Below are 22,552 nucleotides of genomic sequence, written 5' to 3' on the forward strand. Positions count from 1 at the left end.
ATGTTGAGATTAATTTGCAAGATGCCAAATATGCACATACAATTTGGTGATTCAATTCTCATTGAAATATATCATGTGACCCAAGTGGTGGATATATGAATCGCTAAACAATTTTTGGTCACAACATTATTAGCTAGTACCTCGGAGGGTTCATAATTGTGTGTGGCATGCAAGAATATATTGGTTTACCACCAGACAAAAAATGTGCTAAATTAAATTTTTGCATCACAAGTAAGTAATTAATGTTAAATAGTGAGAAGTAGTAATTTACAAGCTCAATTTTCAGTCATGGTAAAATACTAAAATTGGAACAATATTCGTCACATGTTCCAAAAAAATTATTTAAATTTAATTAATCAGTTGACTTATCTAGCTTGAGATTCTATCATCCACTTTGTCTGGGATTTCTTATGTCCATTTGCACCTTGTTCTTTGGTATATTTATTGACTTGAACTTAAAATAGTAATATACTTTATACTGTTGCAAATCATGTGACCTCAGTACAGCAGTCTACTCCATTATTAAAGTATACAATATGTCCTTTGGATGAACTTTAAAATCCCCTGTGACCTTATATGAGTCCAATGAGCTGCACTGACTAAAACAATTCAAAACCTGCTCTGAATAGTTAATAATTCCTCTTCTCTGAATTATTATTTGTCGTTTATGTCCACTGAGAGGCAATGAATTATAGCTGAGAATCAGGGAAGGAGCACCTTGATACATATTTTTGTGACAATGTCATTTTAACTATTAGTAACTGATAATATTATTTTCTCTGTTTTAAAAAAAAAGTACTCGAGTAAAATATGATACTAGTTTGTTTAAGGTACTTAATATAAAAATTAATCAAAAATAATAATTATATTGAGAGTTGTTATTTTAGAAAATAAGAATAAAAATTGTAATAATTAAATATTTTTTTTTTTTATTTTGAAAGTATTATAAAAATATTGAAAGGATCGGAAGAATTTATATAAGCCTTTTAAACCATTCTCTCAAAATGTATATAATGACGTTGTTTTCAAAGTTTCAAAAATGCTAGCTACTTAGAAAGGAAATATCTTGAATAAAGCAGTATGAGTCTGTCACAACAGTAATTCTCGTTTATACCATGCAACTTCATTATTTTCTTACTTATGTTTGCAACAGGTTAGATGAGATGGTAAGGAGTTTCCGGGGGGGGGGGGGGGGGGGGGGGGGGGGGGGGGGGGGGGGGCGATGGACTCTATCGAACTTGGAATCATGTTAATTGGAATATGATTACAACCCTGAACGCTTTAATGACCTAGGTATTCGTGAAACTAAACTTACTAATTTAGCTCTGTTTGGTAAGTCAGTGTGGAACTTACTTCATAATAAAGATAAATTGCGGGTGAAAGTTCTTTCTCATAAATACATGGGTAACACGTCTTTATGGATGAATAAGAAACAAAATAAACCCTTAATCAATTGGTAGAATATTCAACATGCAATTACAAATTTTGTTGCAGGGTATTGTTTTCGTGTAGGCTTCAGAGACTCATTGATTTGGAATATGGACTTGACACAACTCTGTCCCCTCTGTCAATTGGTCTCATTTGTTAACATCAGTGATTCGGATATGTGTTTGAAGGATGTGTGGGAGGATGGTAAGTGGAACTTGTGAGGTCTTGTCACTATGATACCAACTGATATTGTTCATTATATTCATCTTTCTAGCTCCTAGTAACTTGGATGTACGACTTCAATATGCGTGGACTTAGCGACATGCAAAGAAAGGTGAATATACTTGCTCGAGTGAATACCATTAACTTCTTCAACAGAATAGATATTGAAATGTGAATTGCAACATGAATTGGCTTTGGCGCCTTAAAGTATCAACAAAGCTTTAACACTTTCCATGGCTTTTTTTTTTAGATGAAAACTTTCCATGGCTTTGTTTTCATAATGTTTTCCCTATTAATGTTCGTCGACATCATTGAAGCATGGTAACTTCTCCAAGTTGCACTCGTTGCTCTCCACCCGTAAAGGATATTATTCACTGTTTACCCACGCTCTAGAGAGTTTTGGCTCCGCTTGAATACGAGGCGTTATAATAATTTTTTCTCTGAATTTGATGTCAGGGTTTGGCTCCATGGGATGGCAAATGGTACTTCCTCTATTTTGTTTGTTACAGGGGTATGGTATGCTTGGTGTTGGAGAAAAAATTATATTTTTTAGGATCAACACTGGTGTATTCAATATGTGGTGTGAAAGACCTTTTTGTTACATGACGAATGCATTGTTCACTATCTCAATCTTGGTTTGGACTCACACTTATCTTGCCTCTTAGTTCATTGGATCCCCTCTCTAGAAGGTACACTCAAACCCAATATTGATGGTAACTTTCTAGAAGATTTTGGTTGTTTAGGTGTTGGTGGTGTTGTTCGCAACCACAATGGAGATTGGATCGCTAGTTTTTCTGACTATGAAGTTGGAGTTGATGTGTTATTAGATGATTATGTGTTATCCAGATAGGTCTTGATTTTTGTAGTAAAAAAGGTTATGTCAACATTGTTTGTAAGAGTGATTGTTTGGAAGCAGTTGACATGATTATTGTTGGTCGCGATCATACCTATCACACTTATGCTACTGACATCCTCATATTAGAGATGTTTTGCATGGTAATGAAAATACAACATTGGTGCATGTTCTTGGAGGAAAAAATATGTGTGCAGATTTTATGGTTAAGAAATGATCGCATGCAAGGTGTTCAGCTTACTGTAACTACCCTCTGCCTGGCATGAAATCTCTCATCCTCAAAGATAAACTTAAAACTTAATTTTGACTCTTCTTCTTTTTATTCTTTTTTCTTTTTGTCTCGTTACATTGTAACACTACCTAAAAAAAGCATCCTTCAATTCATTTTTGAGTTCCACTATATAATAATGGAGAATTATGAAATCTCATTCAACTTGATGGACTATCCTTCCTTCTTCTTTTTTCTTTTCTTCTTACTCTGTCTCAAGGCATTCCCATATCCCTTCTCCTTCCTTTTTTTCTTTCCTCATTCACAATACATTTGTTGATTGACACTTGTAAAAATTGTCTTGAAAGACATTTAAATAAGATGAGTTTTTTTTATTAAACACATTTAAGATAAGATTAAGATTAACATAAAACTAAAATTAAGATTATGATAAGATAAATATACATTTATACTTTTTACTAGGACCGTTCCTGTAAAATCAGAGACCCGACTCTTATTGTAAAGATAGGCTCATGATACAAAAAATACATTTTTTTAAAAAAGAAAAAAAATTGTAATGTTTGTTTCATTTTATTTTTTGAAAAAATAATTATAATCTTTGTTGTTAAAGCTTTGTTATTTTATTCGACAAATATGTGCCAAAATTACAAGTGTTCTAAAAAAATTACATTGTATTTTATTTGTAAACACGTAGGAAATAAAAACAGGGCGCGCAAGAAATGAGTAAAGTGCAAAGATTAATAGTATATTATGTTTTACATGTAATATATGCAAAAAAAAAAAAAAAAAAAATGGGCACTCAAATTTTGGAAGCTCAGCTCTATAGAGCTATTTGCACCTTCCAAAAAATGACCCTGCTTTTTATAGGTCAAATGCATCTTGCCATTCTTTTTTCTTTTTTTTGGTGAACATCTTGCCATTTTTTAAACTTGACATTTATAACAAATTAATCCTTGAGATTTTTTGGTAACAAACTAGTACTTCAAATAATAAAATTTTAGCCTACATATAGGAGAGAGAACTACTTTTCCATCCGTTATAAGAATTATACAAATAGGCTAGAAGAAATTAACTTAAATGTTCGCAAAAAACATATCCTAATTTCTATCTATTTTCAAGTCACTCAAACTCACAATGAATCCTAAGCGAAAAACAAAAAAATAAAGTTTTTTTTATCGTTTCTCTAATGAGATCTTACGATCCAAGGTGCTTGTGAGGTGTTTCCCAACCCAAAAACCTCTCACCAAAGACCATCAAAACCTAAAGTTACCTCCTTTATTTTCTTAAGATTCTCTCTCTTCGAGCCACTCAAAAATGAAGAAGAAAGCCTTATGTAATGTTCAAACCCAGTCAAAATCGCGCCACAAATTGTTTGGGTCGTGCCACGATTTGGAGCTTTTACACGATATTGTATTGAATTTATCCTCGAAATCGCGCTACAATTTGCTCCCTTCATGCCGAAAAAAAAGTGTGAACCAAAACCTTCCAACATCGAACCAAAACCGCGCCGCGATTTTTGACGAACTTCGACATCAATTTTGAACCAATTTCAACAGTTAAATATTTAAGTGTCTTAATCTTTTTATTGAAGTGAGGTGTTAGGGTTCAAAATCCGACCCTTATATATATTGTATACAATGTTCCTACCAACTGAGATAAGTACAAGGACCGCATCCTTCTAGCAATGGTTCAACAACGTAAGGATAAGAAAATAACTGTGCAAAAATATTCGTAGAATGACAACTTTGTCCCCAATTTTTTTATAAGGACCACAATTATTTTCAAGGTAATTAAAACCAGACCGGAAGTTGAACCGGTGAAGGTATTGGTTCAAGGTTTAAGGGTTTGACCGGGGGTTCAACCGGTTATGATTAAATGTAATTTTTAAATTTAAATATATCATATAAATGATAATAGATAGAAAATAACAAAGTTTTTGTAACCTTATATCATTTTTTTTGAAGAAGTAACCTTATATAATTTAAAAAATAATTTAGTATCAATTTTGAATCTCCCATGAATATGTTTTAAAAAGAAATAAGTTGTTTTTCTATATATTATATATAAGATACGTTGGACGGTTTAGTCTACGTGTGAATACTTTTAGCACCCTGTTGTATTTTTATGGTTTTATTTATTACTTTGAATACTTTTTTTAGCCCAGGCCCGTTTATCCTAACCCTAAAATACTAAATGAAAACAGAAATGATAACTGAACACAAAAAAAACAGACACAAATACGACACCACCGTATTTGACTGTTCACTTATACCATATCTTTTTTTCCCCTTTCTCTCTCACAGTACATCTCTCTTCCCTGATCTGCAAACAAACAAAGTTTCCTCTCCCTTCTCTTCTTCTGCAACTCGTTTCTCTCACCGGCGACTGCAATCTTATCGGCGGCGCTCTCCTGATTTCCGACTGATATGGTTGTTGTAAAGGACAACGGTGGTTGTCCCTCATCTCAATCGTGGCGGAGAAGACAATACCTGAACATGTCGTTCTCCAGATCTGAAACAGATTTAAATCGACGATGGTGGTGGCGAGGAGGCGGTGGTGGTGAACGATGAAGATGACGGTGGTTATGTGGGCGGATTGAACGGATTATGGTTTAGATCTTGTTAACCGTCAAAGTATAGTGGCATATTTCAAATGACGATGGTTAACCGGCGGTGGTGTTTCGAACGGATTTCCGACGAGGACGGTGGTGGTGGACGGTGGCTGACTGTGAGGGAGAAGAGAGAAGAGAAAGAACAATGTTGCTGGTGGTCTGAGAGAGAAAACGCAGAGGGGAGAGGGTAGGTTGGGGTTTTACAAAATTGTCCGTACTTTAATGTTGAAAAGTCAAAACTACCCATGGTGTCTGTACTGTGTTTGATTTTTTGTGTTCAGTTATCAATTCTCAAATGAAAATGAGGAGCATAATTCACTCAGCCGTCAGCCACTCAGTCCTTCTCTTTATTCTTTATTATTCAAGTTCTTTGATAAAAAAAGTGCAATCTTCTTCCTTCTTTTCGTGCATCTCTACCTACAGGCTACAGAGACATCGTTTTTGCTCGTTTTTTCCTGGAAATAAACCAAAAAACGGTTTAACCTGCTGAACCGCAAAACCTCCGGTTTTCCAGTTTGTTCCCGGTTCTGTAGCAGAGCGGTTTTTATACGTTGCCGGACCGGAGATTGGTCCGGTTCCCGGTTCAACCGGTTGGACCGGCCGGTCCGGTTTTTATTACCTTGATTACTTTATTTATTTTACATACCCCTTTTGTTAAAAAACTAAATAAAAAAAAATTACTTTATTTATTTTACATACCCCTTTTGTAAAAAAACTAAATAAAAAAAAAAATGAAAACCCTAAAACTCCCAAACTAAATAAATAAATGTCTAATCTAACACTAAAATTCAGTAGCGTCATCATCTTTCCCATTGTCAGAACACGCAACTTGTACTCAGTCCATAGTGCTGACCTCATCTCCGCCGTCAAAACCAAAATCTGACCGGAAAACGCCGACGCCGCCAGATTCAGTTCGAAACTCATCCAGGTTCTCCTCTTTCTCAATTTCACTTTTCCGATTTTCCAACGCGATTTGATTAACAACATATAAGCTTATTTTTTCGGTTTGATTAATCATACAGGTTTTCAATCATGGCGGAGGAAAATTTTCATTCAGAAATTTTGTCACAAGAAAATGGAGCTCAAGAGGTTCCACCAACTCTTGTAGAAGGAGTCGCTGAGCTTTCTCTATCACCGGAAAAAGAAGATGAAACTAAAGGTAGCAATTATGTTATTTGTTCATGATCTTTATAGCTTAATTAATCGAATATATGTATTATATGCAAATGAATTATTATCTTATCAATATTATTTACTTTCAATTTGACATGCTGATAATTGTGCACATATAATTATGTTATGATTCATCCCTTCCACATGCATCATAACTGGCAGCGGTGTCAATTGCGGATCACGCAGATAGCTGTCTGTTCAAATTTTAATAGTGGCGCTATAGCGCTGCCGCTATTGCATAGCGGAATTTGAACAAACCGATATTGTTTGAACAATTATAGTGACAGGTGTTGTGTAGCAGAATTTGAACAAACTGCTATTGTGTGATCCGCTGTTGACGACAATGCATGTAATTAAAAAAATAAGTAATAGTAAGTAAAATCTTGGTTTAAACATTTCATGTCACCTAGTTTAACACATTTTTCCCCATGTCATAAATCAAATTTTGCGCCACGAGTTAGGTCATATATATTAGGATAATGGTTTTCCCCGTAGGAACTTTGAATCAACAACTTATTTGAGTGAACTGATTATAAACACCTATTCCTCCTGCGATATATGGAAGCAAGTTGGACTTCAAATACATGCACGACTTGTATCTCATTCACTTTTCTCCATAGGTTTTCCTTCAAAACGTTTTCAAATTGAAATACCTGTAGACTTACATTTAAATTTTTAGGGAATTGAGCTAATAAATTACAGTATCATATATTTATGTGTGGCGTAATGCTTTTTATCGCTAGAAAGGTACTCACAAATTTATCCCGACCGTACATTTGACTCACCCCTTTATTTATTGACTTCCATCTATGCTATAAGCCTTTCGTGAATTACGCCAATCCCTGATTTTTCATTGGTCTATTTATGTTCGTGATCTGTTCGCGTTAAAACATGTCGAAGTATAGCATTACTGTTGTGTGTGTGTGTGTGTGTGCGCGCGCGCGCGCGCGTGTGTGTGCGTGTGTGTGTGCGCGTGCGTGCGTGTGTGTGTGTAAGGGGAACAAAAGCATATGGCTGGTTTAATCTTGACGCGTATTATGAAGGTTGCATGAGATTTCATTTAGTTATACAACACTAATGTTTTGTGTACCCTATTATTTGGACACATTCATGCTAGTTATTTACACGTGTTTGGTTCAAGAGAAAGTGATGCGAGAGAAGTAGGCGAGAGAAATGGAACAGTTCTTTTGTTTGTAGGATCAGTGAAATAAGGAAGAGAGATTGACATGTGTGGGGCCCATGGTTTTTAATTTTCTTCACTGATGTGCGAAGAAATGCACAAAGAAGCAATTTTATCGTTTCTTCGACATATAGTCTCTTCGCTCATGTGCTAATTTAGTTGTTTCAGCATTAATTATACTGATCACGTAGTAATAATTACTCTAGAACCCTGAGCGTACACTATTTTATATACATTCATTAAAATAATAGTAATTAAATTAAATGAATTATGCTTATCTACTAAATTAAATTAATTTGATATCAAATCATATATATATTTTTGGAATAGATAAGAAATTATATTTTAATAATAACAAAGTTGCAATAAGGATTATTTCAAAAAAAAAAGTTGCAATAAGGATATTTTTGTCCTTACAAATTAATCACATCTCTTTCTCTTCTATTTCTGACTTTATTTTCTTAAACCAATCAATACATGAAATCTACTCTATTTCTTTCCTCATCTTGTTCTCACAACTAAACACACCCTTAGAGGTCAAGGAATTCAAGTATAAGAAATTTGCGTGGGTGAATCCTATTCTGGCCCATTCATAGAGTAGTCATCCAAGCAATTCAGTCATATTATTCACGAGTAAGAATTTAGTCTTTCTTCCTAAGAAAGATACAGTAAAATGAATTCTGCTGCTATTAATTTTTGGTAAAAAGCATAATCCCTTAACGTAGGAAACACTCTCCATATATTGTTATTTCACTTTCGTTAGGAAGTTATTGACAGTCATACAAAAACAACATTAAACTTCTAGAAGGGCGATACAAAATGGCAGAGAGGATGTAGCGGTCAAAACACGTAGTACACTGTACAAAAAAAGATAAAGCCCTGCAAGAATGATGAGCAACAAAATAAATCATTGGTCTCAATATAATGATGAACAATGATGGATAGAACGGCTGAGTGTTTCAAAGAAAAACAATTTTTTTTCCATGTAGGATAAAGGACAAATGTGAAGAAGGAAGAGCAAAGCGTCAGAACATAAGTAGGGCCCTTTGCTTGAGCATTTGAGTGTCGGGCAATGTAGCGAACTGAGATGAAGTGTCAAGTTTCTGAACATATAAACTGAAAGATTGAGTTTGATTAAATGTCATTATGTGGACAACTATGCTTTGACATCTTAATCCTTTCCTTTTTACATAACAAGTTGCACACAACTTTGTTTTGTTCAGTTTTGTTTATGATTTGAAAATTCTTTCTAAAACCAAACTAAACACATTTTAACTACCATTTTCTTTTTTCATTTTCAATGAAAATGGAAACATAAAATGGGCAAATTAAATAGCCCTTAGTTAGGGACAGTTAGAACAGTTAGCTAGGAAGTTAAAGGGAATTAGTTTGATAAATAAATAGGTGTAAGGGTAAGGGTAAAGAGAGCTATGGCGCTAAGGGAAACTCTTGAAGGAGAACTCTTTCTCCTATTCTTAGTCTTCAATAGACTGTCCATTTGTTTTTTATTTATTTCTTTCTATTTCTTATTTATTCTTCTCTAGTTTTTATTTTGATTGCTTTTCTCTTCTCTATCAAAAGCAAGAAACTCTAGCTATGATACTCCAGTACCGTGTAAATAGCATTTTTATGAAGTGTATATTACTGCCCCTATTTCTTCATTGTTAAAACTAAAACGGCATGCAAGTCTTTAAAAAGAACATTGTTTGAACACTGAACATGAAAAAATAGGATCCCTAGTAATTGACCATAATACCCATATCATACCGTTTAGTCTTTTTTCTAGTAAGAAACTTAAAATCACTTTAAGTAACATAGTTATTATTGTTGTCTGTGAATTATTGATGTTTTATTTTTCTACTATATATACTCTGGGTATTATTGATCTTAATTTAAATGCATTTTTCTGTTTTAACAGAAGTTTCAAAGAAGAAAAAGAAGAAAACTAAAAGCAAGTGAGGGCTTCTTCTGCCTTTAATGATTATTCTCCTAATACTACATTTTTGCCGAAGTTATCATTTTGTCCTTCTGTGGTCAGGAAGAAGAAAGGACCCGTTGAGCAGACAGATCCACCATCAATTCCTGTTCTTGATCTTTACCCATCTGGAGATTTTCCAGAAGGTGAAATTCAGCAGTACAAAGACGAGTAAGTTGATGATATATAAATTTAAGCAATATCTGACATTTTCATGAAAATTTGGGTTGAGTTTCCATTTGAGTGGAATGAATCTGTTTCCCTCTTTTATCTTTTTCTTTGATTCTTTTAACATCAGCAATTGAGAAAGTACATTGTCTAACCAAAGCCTCACTGTTAAAAATACCCAAAATTTAGAGTGACAAAAAACTGATGTTTGTATGTGGTGGGGGGGGGGGGGGGGGGGGGGTGGTGGTTGTTGAGAGCCCTACATTGGACAGTGATATCATCTGAATGGTGGTTATAAGTGAGAGGCAACCCTCACCGTACAAGCCAGTTTCGTGAGGTTAAATTATGTTCAAGCCAAATTTTAATATGGTATTAGTGCCTATCCCAATTTTGTATGGCCATCCATTATCAGTCTGTTATTGAGCCACCCAAGTTATGTTCAAGATGTCTATTCTTGGATACAAGGGTCATGTTTGAGAGTCCTACATTGGATAGTGATGTGTTATGAATATTGATTATAAGTGAAAGGCAACTCTCATATCACAAGCTGGTTTGGTGGGGTTGAATTAGGCCCAAACCTAATTCTAAGAGAGACCCAAATACATGCGAACCTAAGTATTCGTGTATTTCAACTTTTTTAACTGTAGCAGCTAATCTGCTGCCGCCGTGTTTCTAGACATGGCTATTCCATATTCCACATTTCATTCTATCACTAACATCCTCTCACTGAAATTGCGTTGCACCCCAAGGCTTTATGGTTCCAAAGCTTATATTTTGAGAAGCTTGTAGAGAATAAGAAATAGTTAAAATCTATAGAGACCCACCTCAAATATAAGTGAAACCAATGAAGGAAAGTAGCGTTGTCCTCAAAGATGATTTTTCATGGTCCAACTTCATTTTTGCACCATTAACGGGTGAGTGGATTTACTTGCCAAACCAAGAAGTGCATTGATTAAACACTTGCTAGGGTGAACAACTACTTACAAGTTGTGTGTCATGTTCCCGCCACAATATATAATTGTTTTTTTCTTTTCTTTTCCCCCCCATTGGACAGTGATATCACTACATTGGACAGTGATATCATCTGAATGGTGGTTATAAGTGAGAGGCAACCCTCACCGTACAAGCCAGTTTCGTGAGGTTAAATTATGTTCAACCCAAATTTTAATATGGTATTAGTGCCTATCCCAATTTTGTATGGCCATCCATTATCAGTCTGTTATTGAGCCACCCAAGTTATGTTCAAGATGTCTATTCTTGGATACAAGGGTCATGTTTGAGAGTCCTACATTGGATAGTGATGTGTTATGAATATTGATTATAAGTGAAAGGCAACTCTCATATCACAAGCTGGTTTGGTGGGGTTGAATTAGGCCCAAACCTAATTCTAAGAGAGACCCAAATACATGCGAGCCTAAGTATTCGTGTATTTCAACTTTTTTAACTGTAGCAGCTAATCTGCTGCCGCCGTGTTTCTAGACATGGCTATTCCATATTCCACATTTCATTCTATCACTAACATCCTCTCACTGAAATTGCGTTGCACCCCAAGGCTTTATGGTTCCAAAGCTTATATTTTGAGAAGCTTGTAGAGAATAAGAAATAGTTAAAATCTATAGAGACCCACCTCAAATATAAGTGAAACCAATGAAGGAAAGTAGCGTTGTCCTCAAAGATGATTTTTCATGGTCCAACTTCATTTTTGCACCATTAACGGGTGAGTGGATTTACTTGCCAAACCAAGAAGTGCATTGATTAAACACTTGCTAGGGTGAACAACTACTTACAAGTTGTGTGTCATGTTCCCGCCACAATATATAATTGTTTTTTTCTTTTCTTTTCCCATACTCATTTTGTTTCCATATTCTGTTTGAACTTTTAAACTCTTTATATTTATGTTGGAATTTCTATGCTAGTAACTTATGGAGAACAACATCAGAGGAGAAGAGAGAGCTGGAGCTCCTTCAGAAACCAATATATAATTCAGTTCGTCGAGCAGCAGAAGTTCATCGTCAGGTTGCAATTTAGATTGTTACACTCCAGCATTAACCCTGTGTTTTGATGAGTAGTTTATGAAAAAATAAAGTGGACAACATTGACTGTTCATTATTTGGATAGGGAAGAGGAAATAAAGAGGGAAAAGTGGACGGAATATTAATGTGGATCAGACCCCATGTTTTTCATTCCTCCCAAAGTTAACTTTGAGATAGTTTATTTTTGAAACGTATGAAAAGAAAGTTGAGTTCAATCTAAATCAAATCACCCACATTCACAAAGTGCTTGAAAAACATGACAAGAATATAGTAGTAGTATTTTTCCAATGTTAAATTTTGCTTTCCTTTTTATATTAATACGGAAATCCTCATTTTTATTTCTCATCATCACCTTTCAACCAAGGAAACACTTATTTTTTATGTCTAATATTTTTCTTTTCGTTGCGACTTATTTTCTTTTTATTCTGATGAAGAGTTGATAAAAAGTACACATGTTCCATGGTAAATCATGGTGTTATATCAGCAACTCATTATATATACTAAAGTTTGTCTGCCTATGAGTTGGATACTCAAGTTTGTTTGTCTCTGAATAGGTTCGGAAATATATGAAAGGCATTATAAAGCCTGGAATGCTGATGTCCGACTTATGTGAAACATTGGAGAACACCGTTCGTAAGCTAATATCAGAGGATGGCCTGCAAGCAGGCATTGCTTTCCCCACAGGGTGCTCTCTGAATTGGTATAACGTTATTCTTTCGTTCTCAATCTTGACTGTCTGTTATGTTTTATGGTTTCTTTTCTGAATGTTGGATGATAAAGGATCAACAATAGCACATGACAGGTAGTGTGCAAAGATGAGACATCTGTTTTTGATGAATTGTTATACAGATAAGATCATAAATGCATGTATTAGAGAGGAAGTTGGTAGAACCTAGGATGGGAGTGACACTTCTTGAATAAAAAAGGTGGTTGACCGTTAACTAAAAATCTCCAATCTTGAGAGTTTATCGTTGACTAAAAATTATTTGTAGATAAAGACCAAGAAGAACACGAAGTGCGTGCAACTGTTTCGAAGGATTCAGATTTTTTAATTGGCCTCTGCGAAGAGTCGGTTTTAACAGAATGATGTTTGATCAATGTAGTCAACCCTATCTAGTAGGAAAGGGTTTTGTTTATTATTATGGTGTTTTTTTTTTTTTAGAATTTTGTTCATTAAACTATTTCGTAGATGCGGATGTTGCGTTGGATGAGTGGTAAGACTAGACATGATAGGATTAGGAATGACACCATTAGAGAGAGAGTGGGAGTAGCACCTATAGTAGAAAAGTTGGTAGAAAATAGGCTTAGATGGTTTGGACATGTAGAGAGAAGACCCGTAGATGCCGTTGTAAGAAGAGTAGATCAAATGGAGGAGAGTCAGGTTAAAAGAGGTAGATGAAGACCTAAGAAAACCATTAGAGAAACCATTAGAAAAGATTTAGAGGTCAATGAGTTGGATCCAACTATGGTTTTTGATAGAACACTATGGCGTCATTTGATCCATGTAGCCGACCCCACTTAGTGGGATAAGGCTTGGTTGTTGTTGTTGTTGTTCATTAAACTATTTGTTTTCCAGGGTTGCTGCTCACTGGACCCCCAATTCCGGAGATAAGACTGTTCTTCAGTATGATGATGTGATGAAGTTGGATTTTGGCACCCACATAGATGGTAATACATGGAATATTTTTCTGGATTTGTTTTTCTGGGGTAATTCGGGTTATTGCTGCACATAATCTAAAATTACTTTATTCAACTACTTGTCAAGGATTTTCTTTGCAGGATATATAGTTGATTGTGCTTTTACCGTGGCGTTCAACCCGATGTTTGACCCACTGCTTGAAGCCTCTAGGGAAGCAACCTATACGGGTATTAAGGTACTTAATAGAAAAATGCTCAAAAGAGGACTATGTCATGCCGACGAAACTGCTTTTCTACTAATAAGTTAAAATGCTCAACCTAAATACTACCTGCTGAAACAATGTTATGTGTCTAAAGCAAGAAGTAATGACTCAATTTGTTTGTGAGTTGCGACCCAATTAACAAACAAGTTCAGTTACTCTTAATATAACTTCCACTCTCAAAGTCGGTGGACTTTAAGAGTTTAACAAAGAAGTTCTTTGTCCATGAAATTGATCAAGAACTTGAGTTTATCAAGCAGTTTACAGAATATGTGTGTATAGATCCTTATTTAGAGTATCCACATGCTAATATTGGAAGGAATGTGGCAGACTGCGAGGCTCTAGTTAATGACCTTTATCTTTTACTAAGATCACATCCAACTCTGTATGCTTGGTACATGAATGAATGATCAGATTGTGTGAAATAATGCTAAGGTTGTTACAATAGATGATACGTTGAGAACTGGTGCCTTTGACTCCTTGAGGTAGAGTGTAAAATTTAAATCCACAATAACTCTCTTGTACTGTTTCCTAAGCTTCTGTATTTGACTTTAATGCTGGATTTGAAAACACCAGAAAATCTCATTTGGAATTGGCAGGCTGCAGAAGCAAGCCATGTTGGATGTGGCCTCGAGACACTAGAGTACACATCTGACATATCCAATGGTCCCTAAAAGGTTAGGGGAGAAATTGATTTTTTCCCCATGTTTCTGGTTGATGAGATCCAACATCGACTATAGATATGATCAACACTGATTATCAGAAAAGAAAAATATACGATAAACACTTTCCTATAAAGCTTGGGCAATACTCACCCTATGAACTAGTTTTTTGGGCTGAGTTAGGTCTAGTCCAACTTCTAATTTGGTTTTGAACTTGTTTTTTGGGCTGTTAGGTCTAGTCCAACTTCTAATTTGGTATTAGAACATGTCCAAAATCTGTTACTGAGTCACCTGCATTTGTCCATGGTCTAGATGTTAAGTCATGGGGGTGAAAGGTGTGTTGAGGTCCTACATTGATTTGGTATTAAGTCGGGGCCTAAAACTAAACTCTAATACTGGTATGTGGTAGTAATTTATGCAAGTATGTGTACGACGTTTCTAGCTGATTTCCTTAGAGCCGAATTTTTCATCTTTAAGAATATGCATTTGTCCTTAAACTAGCGGTAGGATATTATCTAGGCTTCTTTGATTTCTGTTTGTGGATGGTTACGAGATTTTCCATTTCCGATATGGTTGGAGTTTGGGCCGCTGTACAGAATTGTTCAGGGGATTAGTAGAACTAGCGTGCCTTTGACACTGTACATGTAGACATGGCTTTTGTTTCATGTTTTTCTGTTAGTAATGTAGCATCTATATCTGTTTATATTTTTATCATCTGTACTTACTTGTTTATGACTTAATGTACTTGTGTGTTTACTCAGAAGTTTTATAGATGTGAAGATAGTGAACCGACATATTTTCTGTTTGAACTGTGTGGTGTGTTATTTTGGGTTCTGCACCAATTAAACCGTTTTTTAATATGTTGGTTCCTCCAATATGACATGGCTTACCATTTAGGAAGCTGGAATCGATGTGCGCCTTTGTGATGTTGGTGCTGCAATTCAAGAGGTCATGGAGTCCTATGAGGTTGAGATTAATGGGAAGGTGTATCAAGGTATGATGCTTCTATTTATTGTCTTCATTTTATGTTATTTGGTTTGCACTTTGCACGATTCTCTGTCTATAATGAGCAAATACAAAATTTACATTTCTTTGTTATCAAATTAAAGGGGGAACTTGAATGACAGACACACCACATCGACCGAGGGGTAGTGTGGATCTTTCTTGGCATTTGTTGATATTGTTAATATTATTGATACTGACATAGTTATTTCCCATGTATATAGAAAAGATTTGAAAAGAAAAGTGGATTCATTGGATTTTATGTCACTTGATATTTTGCATGTCGTGATAATCCTACCGCAACTATTGTTAGGATCGTCTACAATCATAACTAACTCAAGTTAGTTACACCAATTTTCTATAAACAAAATAGGGATAGAGCCTAAACGGAAACCATATTGGCATCTAAATTTTTTTCTCCTCCTCTGCCTTGACATGCTGTCGCTACATTTCCAATCAATGTTGCACCCCTGAATCCTCACTCTAGGGCGACTTCTGTGTACATTTGGATTAGTAATTTCAGCTCCAACAGTGTCATTCTTGCATGTGATTGTAGGCAAAAGCTCGATGCGAGGAACTTTCTGTAATGGTGTCAATTGATTATTTGGTTCAACCCTGTATAGGTTTAAATAAGTGAAACTAAACAATTGTTTTTCCCACTCATTTTTTTTATTTTTTTAATTTATTTTATATTTGGTCTGTGTTTATACTGTTTACCAGTATTATGTGTCAGATAGATTGTGATGTATAATGCAATCACATTGTCATTGCAGTTAAGAGTATACGGAATTTGAATGGACATAGCATTGGCCGCTATCAAATTCATGCTGGTAAATCTGTTCCCATTGTGAAAGGTGGAGAGCAGACAAAGATGGAAGAGGGGGAATTCTATGCAATTGAAACCTTCGGGTCAACTGGTAATAGTAGCTTCTTTAGGTGTTAGACATTGTTATATTGGATTTAATAATGCATGATAGAATATTCACTAAATGTTATGTTCAGGGAAAGGGTATGTACGAGAAGACCTGGAATGCAGCCACTACATGAAAAACTATGATGTTGGTCATATGCCGCTGAGATTGCCTAGAGCTAAGCAACTATTAGCGACTATTAACAAGAACTTTTCCACTTTGGCCTTTTGTAGGCGATATTTAGATCGCCTAGGAGAGACTAAATACTTAATGGCATTGAAGAACTTGTGTGATGCTGGCATTGTTCAGGTACGTTATAGGAGCTACAATCAAGAACTTGTGGTTAGTTTTTATTTTATTAAAATTGCATGTTGTAATGGATATGCAATGAGAAGAAAGTTATTCATTATTCATAGCTTTGATGGGCATGACTGCTATATTACTCAATCTAATATTTTTACTCCATGTCCCTTGGCAGGTTACATGTCAATGCAAATATGTAGTTCTGTTTAACAAGATTATATGCTGTCCTTACATTAATATTTACTTGTTTAAATTATAAGTATGAATGACTAATTTTTGCTCCCTTGCATGCAGCCTTATCCTCCCCTATGTGACGTGAAAGGAAGCTATGTATCACAGTTTGAACATACAATCCTACTCCGACCAACATGCAAAGAAGTTATATCAAAGGGTGATGATTATTAATGCGACCTTTAAGTGTATTTTGTTTAGATCCATAATATGACTTTTTCTTATAAACTGTTTTCACCATACCATCCAAACTTGGGTTTTGTAACTTAAGTGTACCCGTAGAGTTTTACATTACTCGTTTATTTGTCAATCGCAACTTTATTACTTTAAGAGGTTCAACCTAACTAAACCATTTTCTTAACATTATATCAAATTTACAAAATTTATCCGTTTAATCTGGCTTGGTTACACAAGAATGCTATCATATGTGGTGTCTAATTTCTTCACAAATATATTTGAGAGAACATTTATTTAAGTTAGAAATGTTAACTTTCTTTCAGGGATTTTCTTATTACTCCCTCCGTCCCATATTACTTGACCTAGTTGACTCTGTCACTTATGCCAATGCACAATTTTAAACTTAAATTTCTTTAATAATCTAGTAGAAAAAATTACGAAAATTTGATATTTTGAAAATATTAATCGAGACGAATCTAACATCTTATATGCTATATTTTGTTTTTATATATTAGTAGAAAAATAGAGTCAAATCATAGTACATGAATAGTGCAAATATTCTAAATAGGTCAAGTAATATGAGACGGAGGGAGTAATATATTTTTTATGTGGGGTGTGTGTGGGTGGTGGGGTTGGGGGATGGGATTTGGTTAAACCTCTGTAGCCTCTTGATCCTATTAAGTGTAAATCCTATATAAATTTCATCCAATAAAATAATGAACATAATAATTTATGCGCCAATTAAGCACACCAAATGTTTCTCATAACCTATAAGTGGGGATATGAGAACTAGTCAATAGTCATTATCCTTCCACGGAATAAGTTCCCACATGTTTGATTGGTGTTTTAGACACCTACAATATGAGATAGATTATTCTTTAGTTGAATAACTTGCATATTGTACACGTGTTACTTGTGGTATGTGTTTTGACCTATTTTCTTTTTGCTAAAGAGAAATGTTATTTGTACAACCACTTTATTACAACTTTTTCTCTCATACTCACATTATATTTTTATTCACTCTCTTCCTTTTTCTCTCTCTATTGTTTTGGACCAATGAGAAGAGAGAAAATGAAAGTTGTCATCAAAGATGTTCCAAATAGTTGTACATATATCACTACTCTTTGCTAAACTCTTAATGGTTTGTAGTCGTAGTATTAAATAAGTATTGAGATAAAATAATACTACATGAAGTAGTATTGAGAGGAGCCCTGCTATATGGTGTAAAAGGAGCAATTCTTGGCTGTACATAAGAATTTGGATACTATTTAATAATTAAATAATAATTAATTTTCAAATGATAATAACATGTATACTTTTTTTGTGTGTGATCAAATGAAGTGTCTAAATTCTTGTGTCCATCTAAAAATTATTCACACAACACACGACTGGAAACCATACATCATGACCACGGTTTTATGTTTTTAAATAAAAGAAAGTAATACATCATTAAAATCAAGTTTGAATCCAATGGTTGGTGCTTTTTTTCAACTTCTCTACATTTTTAAGGAGAAGTTAGACCTAATACAATATCAATTAAGTTGTTGAATGGTACTTCAAAAAACTACTTCTCGACAATTTATTTCACAAACATCTCTCTTCAATTCACGTTGAGAACATTTTCTATTATTTTTTAATATTATATTTCAATATGTTTTTTTTCTTCCATTTAATTTTTTTAACCGTTCCATTTAATTTTTTTTAAAGAGGTTCCATTTAATTTTATTACCTTTTTTTCAAAGGAATTTCATTATTTTTTTATCACGCTGTCATTTAATGATACCAAATATTTTTATTTTTTTTTCTTCAACGTCGCAAATACACACACACACATTAGCGTTTAGAGCAATACTTTATGTGTGTCTGTTTTTTTGTTACGCTAATGCGTATAATTTTTTTTGGCGTTGCATAATGCGTATGATTATTTTTATAAAATTATGATTTTAATTAAAAGTAAAATTTTAGAAGTGTTTTCTTCAAAAAAAAGGTATAGATGCCTAAAAAAATTATACTTATATATATATATATTGCACCTTTATATCGTAACAAACTATGCATATCTTTTTCTTATTTAAAAAAAACTAAACATATCTGTTTCCATGACACCAAAAATGTAACAAATATAATATCATATAATATAAATTCTTATCTTTTTGAAAGACACCAAAAATATGGTATTCTTATAACGAAAATTGTTATAGAGTATAATTGAAATAGAAAAAACCAACTATTTTAATATTATTTATGTTATTATTTCAGGCTCCATAAATTGTTTCTCCTTTTCAAATATTTAACAAGTCATTTATATATATGATGATACAAATTTGTATTCATGTTACACAAAATAAACATTATTGAGTAAATATAGTATTTGTAAAAAAAAATATCTTTTATTTTTTAACATTTTTAGCCTTCAGAAAATATTTTAAACATTTTTTTTATTTATTATGTTAATTCATAATAAATTCAAAGTTTTGTCCTCGTGAGCTTAGCTCAGTTGATAGGAACAATGCATAAATATATAACAAGTCTGGGGTTCGAACCCCGGACACCATAAAAAAACAAATCAAAGTTTGTACAATATTTTGCCAAACATTTAACTTAAAAATAGCTTTAAAACTGAAAAACAAAGAAACCAAACAACTGTAACTTCTTTCTTAAAGGCTTGTATTTTAACTTTGTTTTGAAGTAACTTTCAGACCATAAAAAACCTTGGTCAAACGATATCTAAGTTCAGCTCATATGAGGTCACTTTCTTCCTTTTTTCATGGTTCTGAGACCATGCATGACTTAAGTTGACTGATTTTATGGCTTGAGGGGTTCATTTTTCGACACTGTTTTAGTTTTTGCTTCATCATAGGTGGTTTTCTTCCTTTTTTCACGATTCTGCATTTTAAGGGTTTTTTTTCTTTTTTTTTTTAAATTGTTAGTGGATTATGTACCAGAAATTGCTATGTTGCATGGCTGTAGAAAAATCTTCCTTTCTTATTTGGAGTATAGTAGAGGTCATGATGATTGAATTTTAGCTCATGGTAATGTTTTGACACAATTGTTATTTTAGCTTCTGGTACTGTAGTTGAAAAAAATTGATGCATGTGGGTTATTTTAGTTTTTGTGAGTAATCCTAAAGCTGTAATAGTTTTCATATTTGGTTTATTCTTTCCTATTATATCATTCGCCGCTTCTCCTATTCTACAACTTCTAGCGGATATTTTATCAGGGCAGGGTACAATAATTCACTTTCTCTAATCAATCCATGTACAGGAATAAAGAAGATAATCAATACCCCAACCTTTGTTTTGGTGGTTTTATGTTATAATAGTCTGCATGTCTATCAATCTCGAAATTGTGGTTGGGTTACTTATACGACAAAGGGAAATCCGTGGATGGTTGTTGACTTTGTAGTTTTGCATAATATGATATATGTTGTCACTGACAAGGCCAACATAGGGGTACTCAGCTTGAATTCTGCAAATACTCCCTCCGTTTCAAAATGAGTGTAGTTTTAGGTGTTTACACACATATTAAGAAATGCAATGATTAAAAGAAAGAGAATCGTTATTTTACCAAATTATCCTTATTAACTATTGGTTCGTTTTAAAAGTAATACTTTGGAAGTAGTGTGCAGGGTATTAATTGGAGGGTACAATTGAAAAGAAAAAGTTATTATTACATTGGAAACTGAAAGTGACATTCATTTTGAAACAATTTTTTTTTGGCTAAAGCGACACTCATTTCGAAACGGAGGGAGTATTAAATTTCTAAAACTGAAGAGTATTCCCAATAAAACTTCCTTATACTTTAGGTTGGTTAACTGTGATGAACAACTTTTAGTGGTTGATTCAATGTTGAACGTGTACAAGATAGACTTCTCAACCATGAATTATGTCAAACTAGAAACACTGGGTGACATTGCATTATTTAATGTTTCGAACACAAACTGTTATGCATTGAGCAACCCGAACATGTGGGGATATGAGAGCAACTCTGTGTATGTCATTCGTTCTTCATCTACACTATGTAGAGTGTATTCAGGGGATGATAAAAAATTGCAAAAATGCATTACGCTTCCAGCTCCTCATGGAACAGATTCCACGATGTTGGATTGGTGTTTTAAACATCTACGATATGAGGTTGATTTTTCTCTAATTGAGTAACTTGCATATTGTACATCATGTTACTTGTGGTCTTTTGCGTCTACCTATTTCCTCTTTGTTTGCCAAAATTGGACTAGAGTAGGAAAAACTTGTAATGGTTTGTAGTTTCAATATTAGACAAGTATTGAGATAAAAAAAAGAATCAAATACATTAATTATAATTAGTATTGAAAATAATTTAGAAGTGCATCAGAATTAATAGTTTGTATACTCTTGTTTTTTTTGTTTTCATTTTGACTAGGCATGGCAACAAAACCCATACCCGTGGTTACCCCGTCCGAACCAAACCCAATTCGACGGGTTTTCCCCGTTTTGACTGGGTTTGGGTATGGGTTTGGGTTTTTCCCGATTTCAAAACACGAGTATGGGACGGGTAACGGGTAAATAGATACCCACCCCAAACCCGTCCCGAATGCTGAAAATTACTTTATGTTGATATGCCATGTTATTTTGTTTGATAATTGTCGTGTTATAAAAACTACCATTGATATTTAAAGGAGGAACTAAATCAATCGGTCTAACAAATGTTAAAATGAGCATATTTTTGGATAATGCATTACAACATTCCTCTAGGGGTTACAAAAAAACTTCTATTTTTTACTAATAAAAATTATTCAATGCGGGGACGGGGATGGGGCGGGGATACCCGAACCCGTAGGGGATGGAGATGGGGTTCAATTTCTCATCCCCGACGGGTATGGGTAGGGTAACGGGTAAGTATATGAGAATCGGGTATGGGGACGGGGAATGTAAAACCCGTCCCCACCCCGCCCCATTGCCATGCCTAATTTTGACTAATAAAATAAGTGAATTGCTAACAAACCCTTGTGCACTTGATAAAAAGTTTTAAGTATTAACTTGGAATTTGTGTTTTCGATACATTTGCAACCCATTTGCAACCCAGCAAATAAGTGTGGTGTATTCGATATATAAATATATTGTATTATAAATCAAATGTATACTAAATAGTTTCTTTTATAATTTTGCCACACCAAACCATCATGTCTAGGTCCGCTCCTGATCACATATGATCCTTTTTTATCTACAGTGGATGATAATATTTCATATATGATGTGGCATTTTTTATTGTTTAATTATCCAAGTGTGTGTCCACGTATGCAATCTGTTCGCCACGTGTCAAAATTAAACGTCTAAGTAACGATGGGATGAACTTATGCTAACGTTACAAACATTTTTGGACCAATTTAAAACATTTAAACCAAAATGGACCAACTTAAAACCTAAAATAAACGCAAAGCAAATTGGTAGGGACTTGAAACCTAAAACAAGTGATTTATTGGTTTTTTTTTTGGTGGTGTCCGGGTTCGAACCCCGAACC

At 34.2% G+C, this 22,552-nt stretch overlaps 1 protein-coding gene and 1 pseudogene across 1 annotated transcript; both read left to right on the forward strand.

The window, feature by feature from the left end:
• Window positions 1-6,136: 6,136 nt before the first annotated feature.
• Window positions 6,137-17,274, forward strand: LOC146958771 (methionine aminopeptidase 2B-like). The gene is made up of 12 exons (XM_085740302.1): window positions 6,137-6,271; window positions 6,366-6,502; window positions 9,615-9,651; window positions 9,735-9,842; window positions 11,756-11,855; window positions 12,427-12,572; window positions 13,449-13,540; window positions 13,652-13,746; window positions 15,330-15,426; window positions 16,208-16,351; window positions 16,437-16,654; window positions 16,943-17,274. The coding sequence occupies exons 2-12, from the start codon at window positions 6,376-6,378 to the stop codon at window positions 17,051-17,053; spliced, it is 1,275 nt and encodes a 424-aa protein (XP_085596428.1). The 5' UTR covers window positions 6,137-6,271; window positions 6,366-6,375; the 3' UTR covers window positions 17,054-17,274.
• A 2,524-nt stretch (window positions 17,275-19,798) lies between these two features.
• On the forward strand, window positions 19,799-21,417 carry LOC146958772 (uncharacterized; annotated as a pseudogene).
• Window positions 21,418-22,552: the final 1,135 nt, after the last annotated feature.

The sequence above is a fragment of the Medicago sativa genome, chromosome 1 (genome assembly GCF_051527215.1).
Source record: "Medicago sativa cultivar Bolivia chromosome 1, Bolivia_mono, whole genome shotgun sequence".
NCBI classification, from domain to species: Eukaryota; Viridiplantae; Streptophyta; class Magnoliopsida; order Fabales; family Fabaceae; genus Medicago; species Medicago sativa.

Bases quoted from the DNA above. Each gene is read 5' to 3' on its own strand.
- LOC146958771 (XM_085740302.1), top strand. From the start codon at position 6,376: ATGGCGGAGGAAAATTTTCATTCAGAAATTTTGTCACAAGAAAATGGA. The intron at 6,503-9,614 runs GTAGCAATTATG...CTGTTTTAACAG, and splicing joins AAAAGAAGATGAAACTAAAG to AAGTTTCAAAGAAGAAAAAG. The intron at 11,856-12,426 runs GTTGCAATTTAG...GTCTCTGAATAG, and splicing joins CAGCAGAAGTTCATCGTCAG to GTTCGGAAATATATGAAAGG.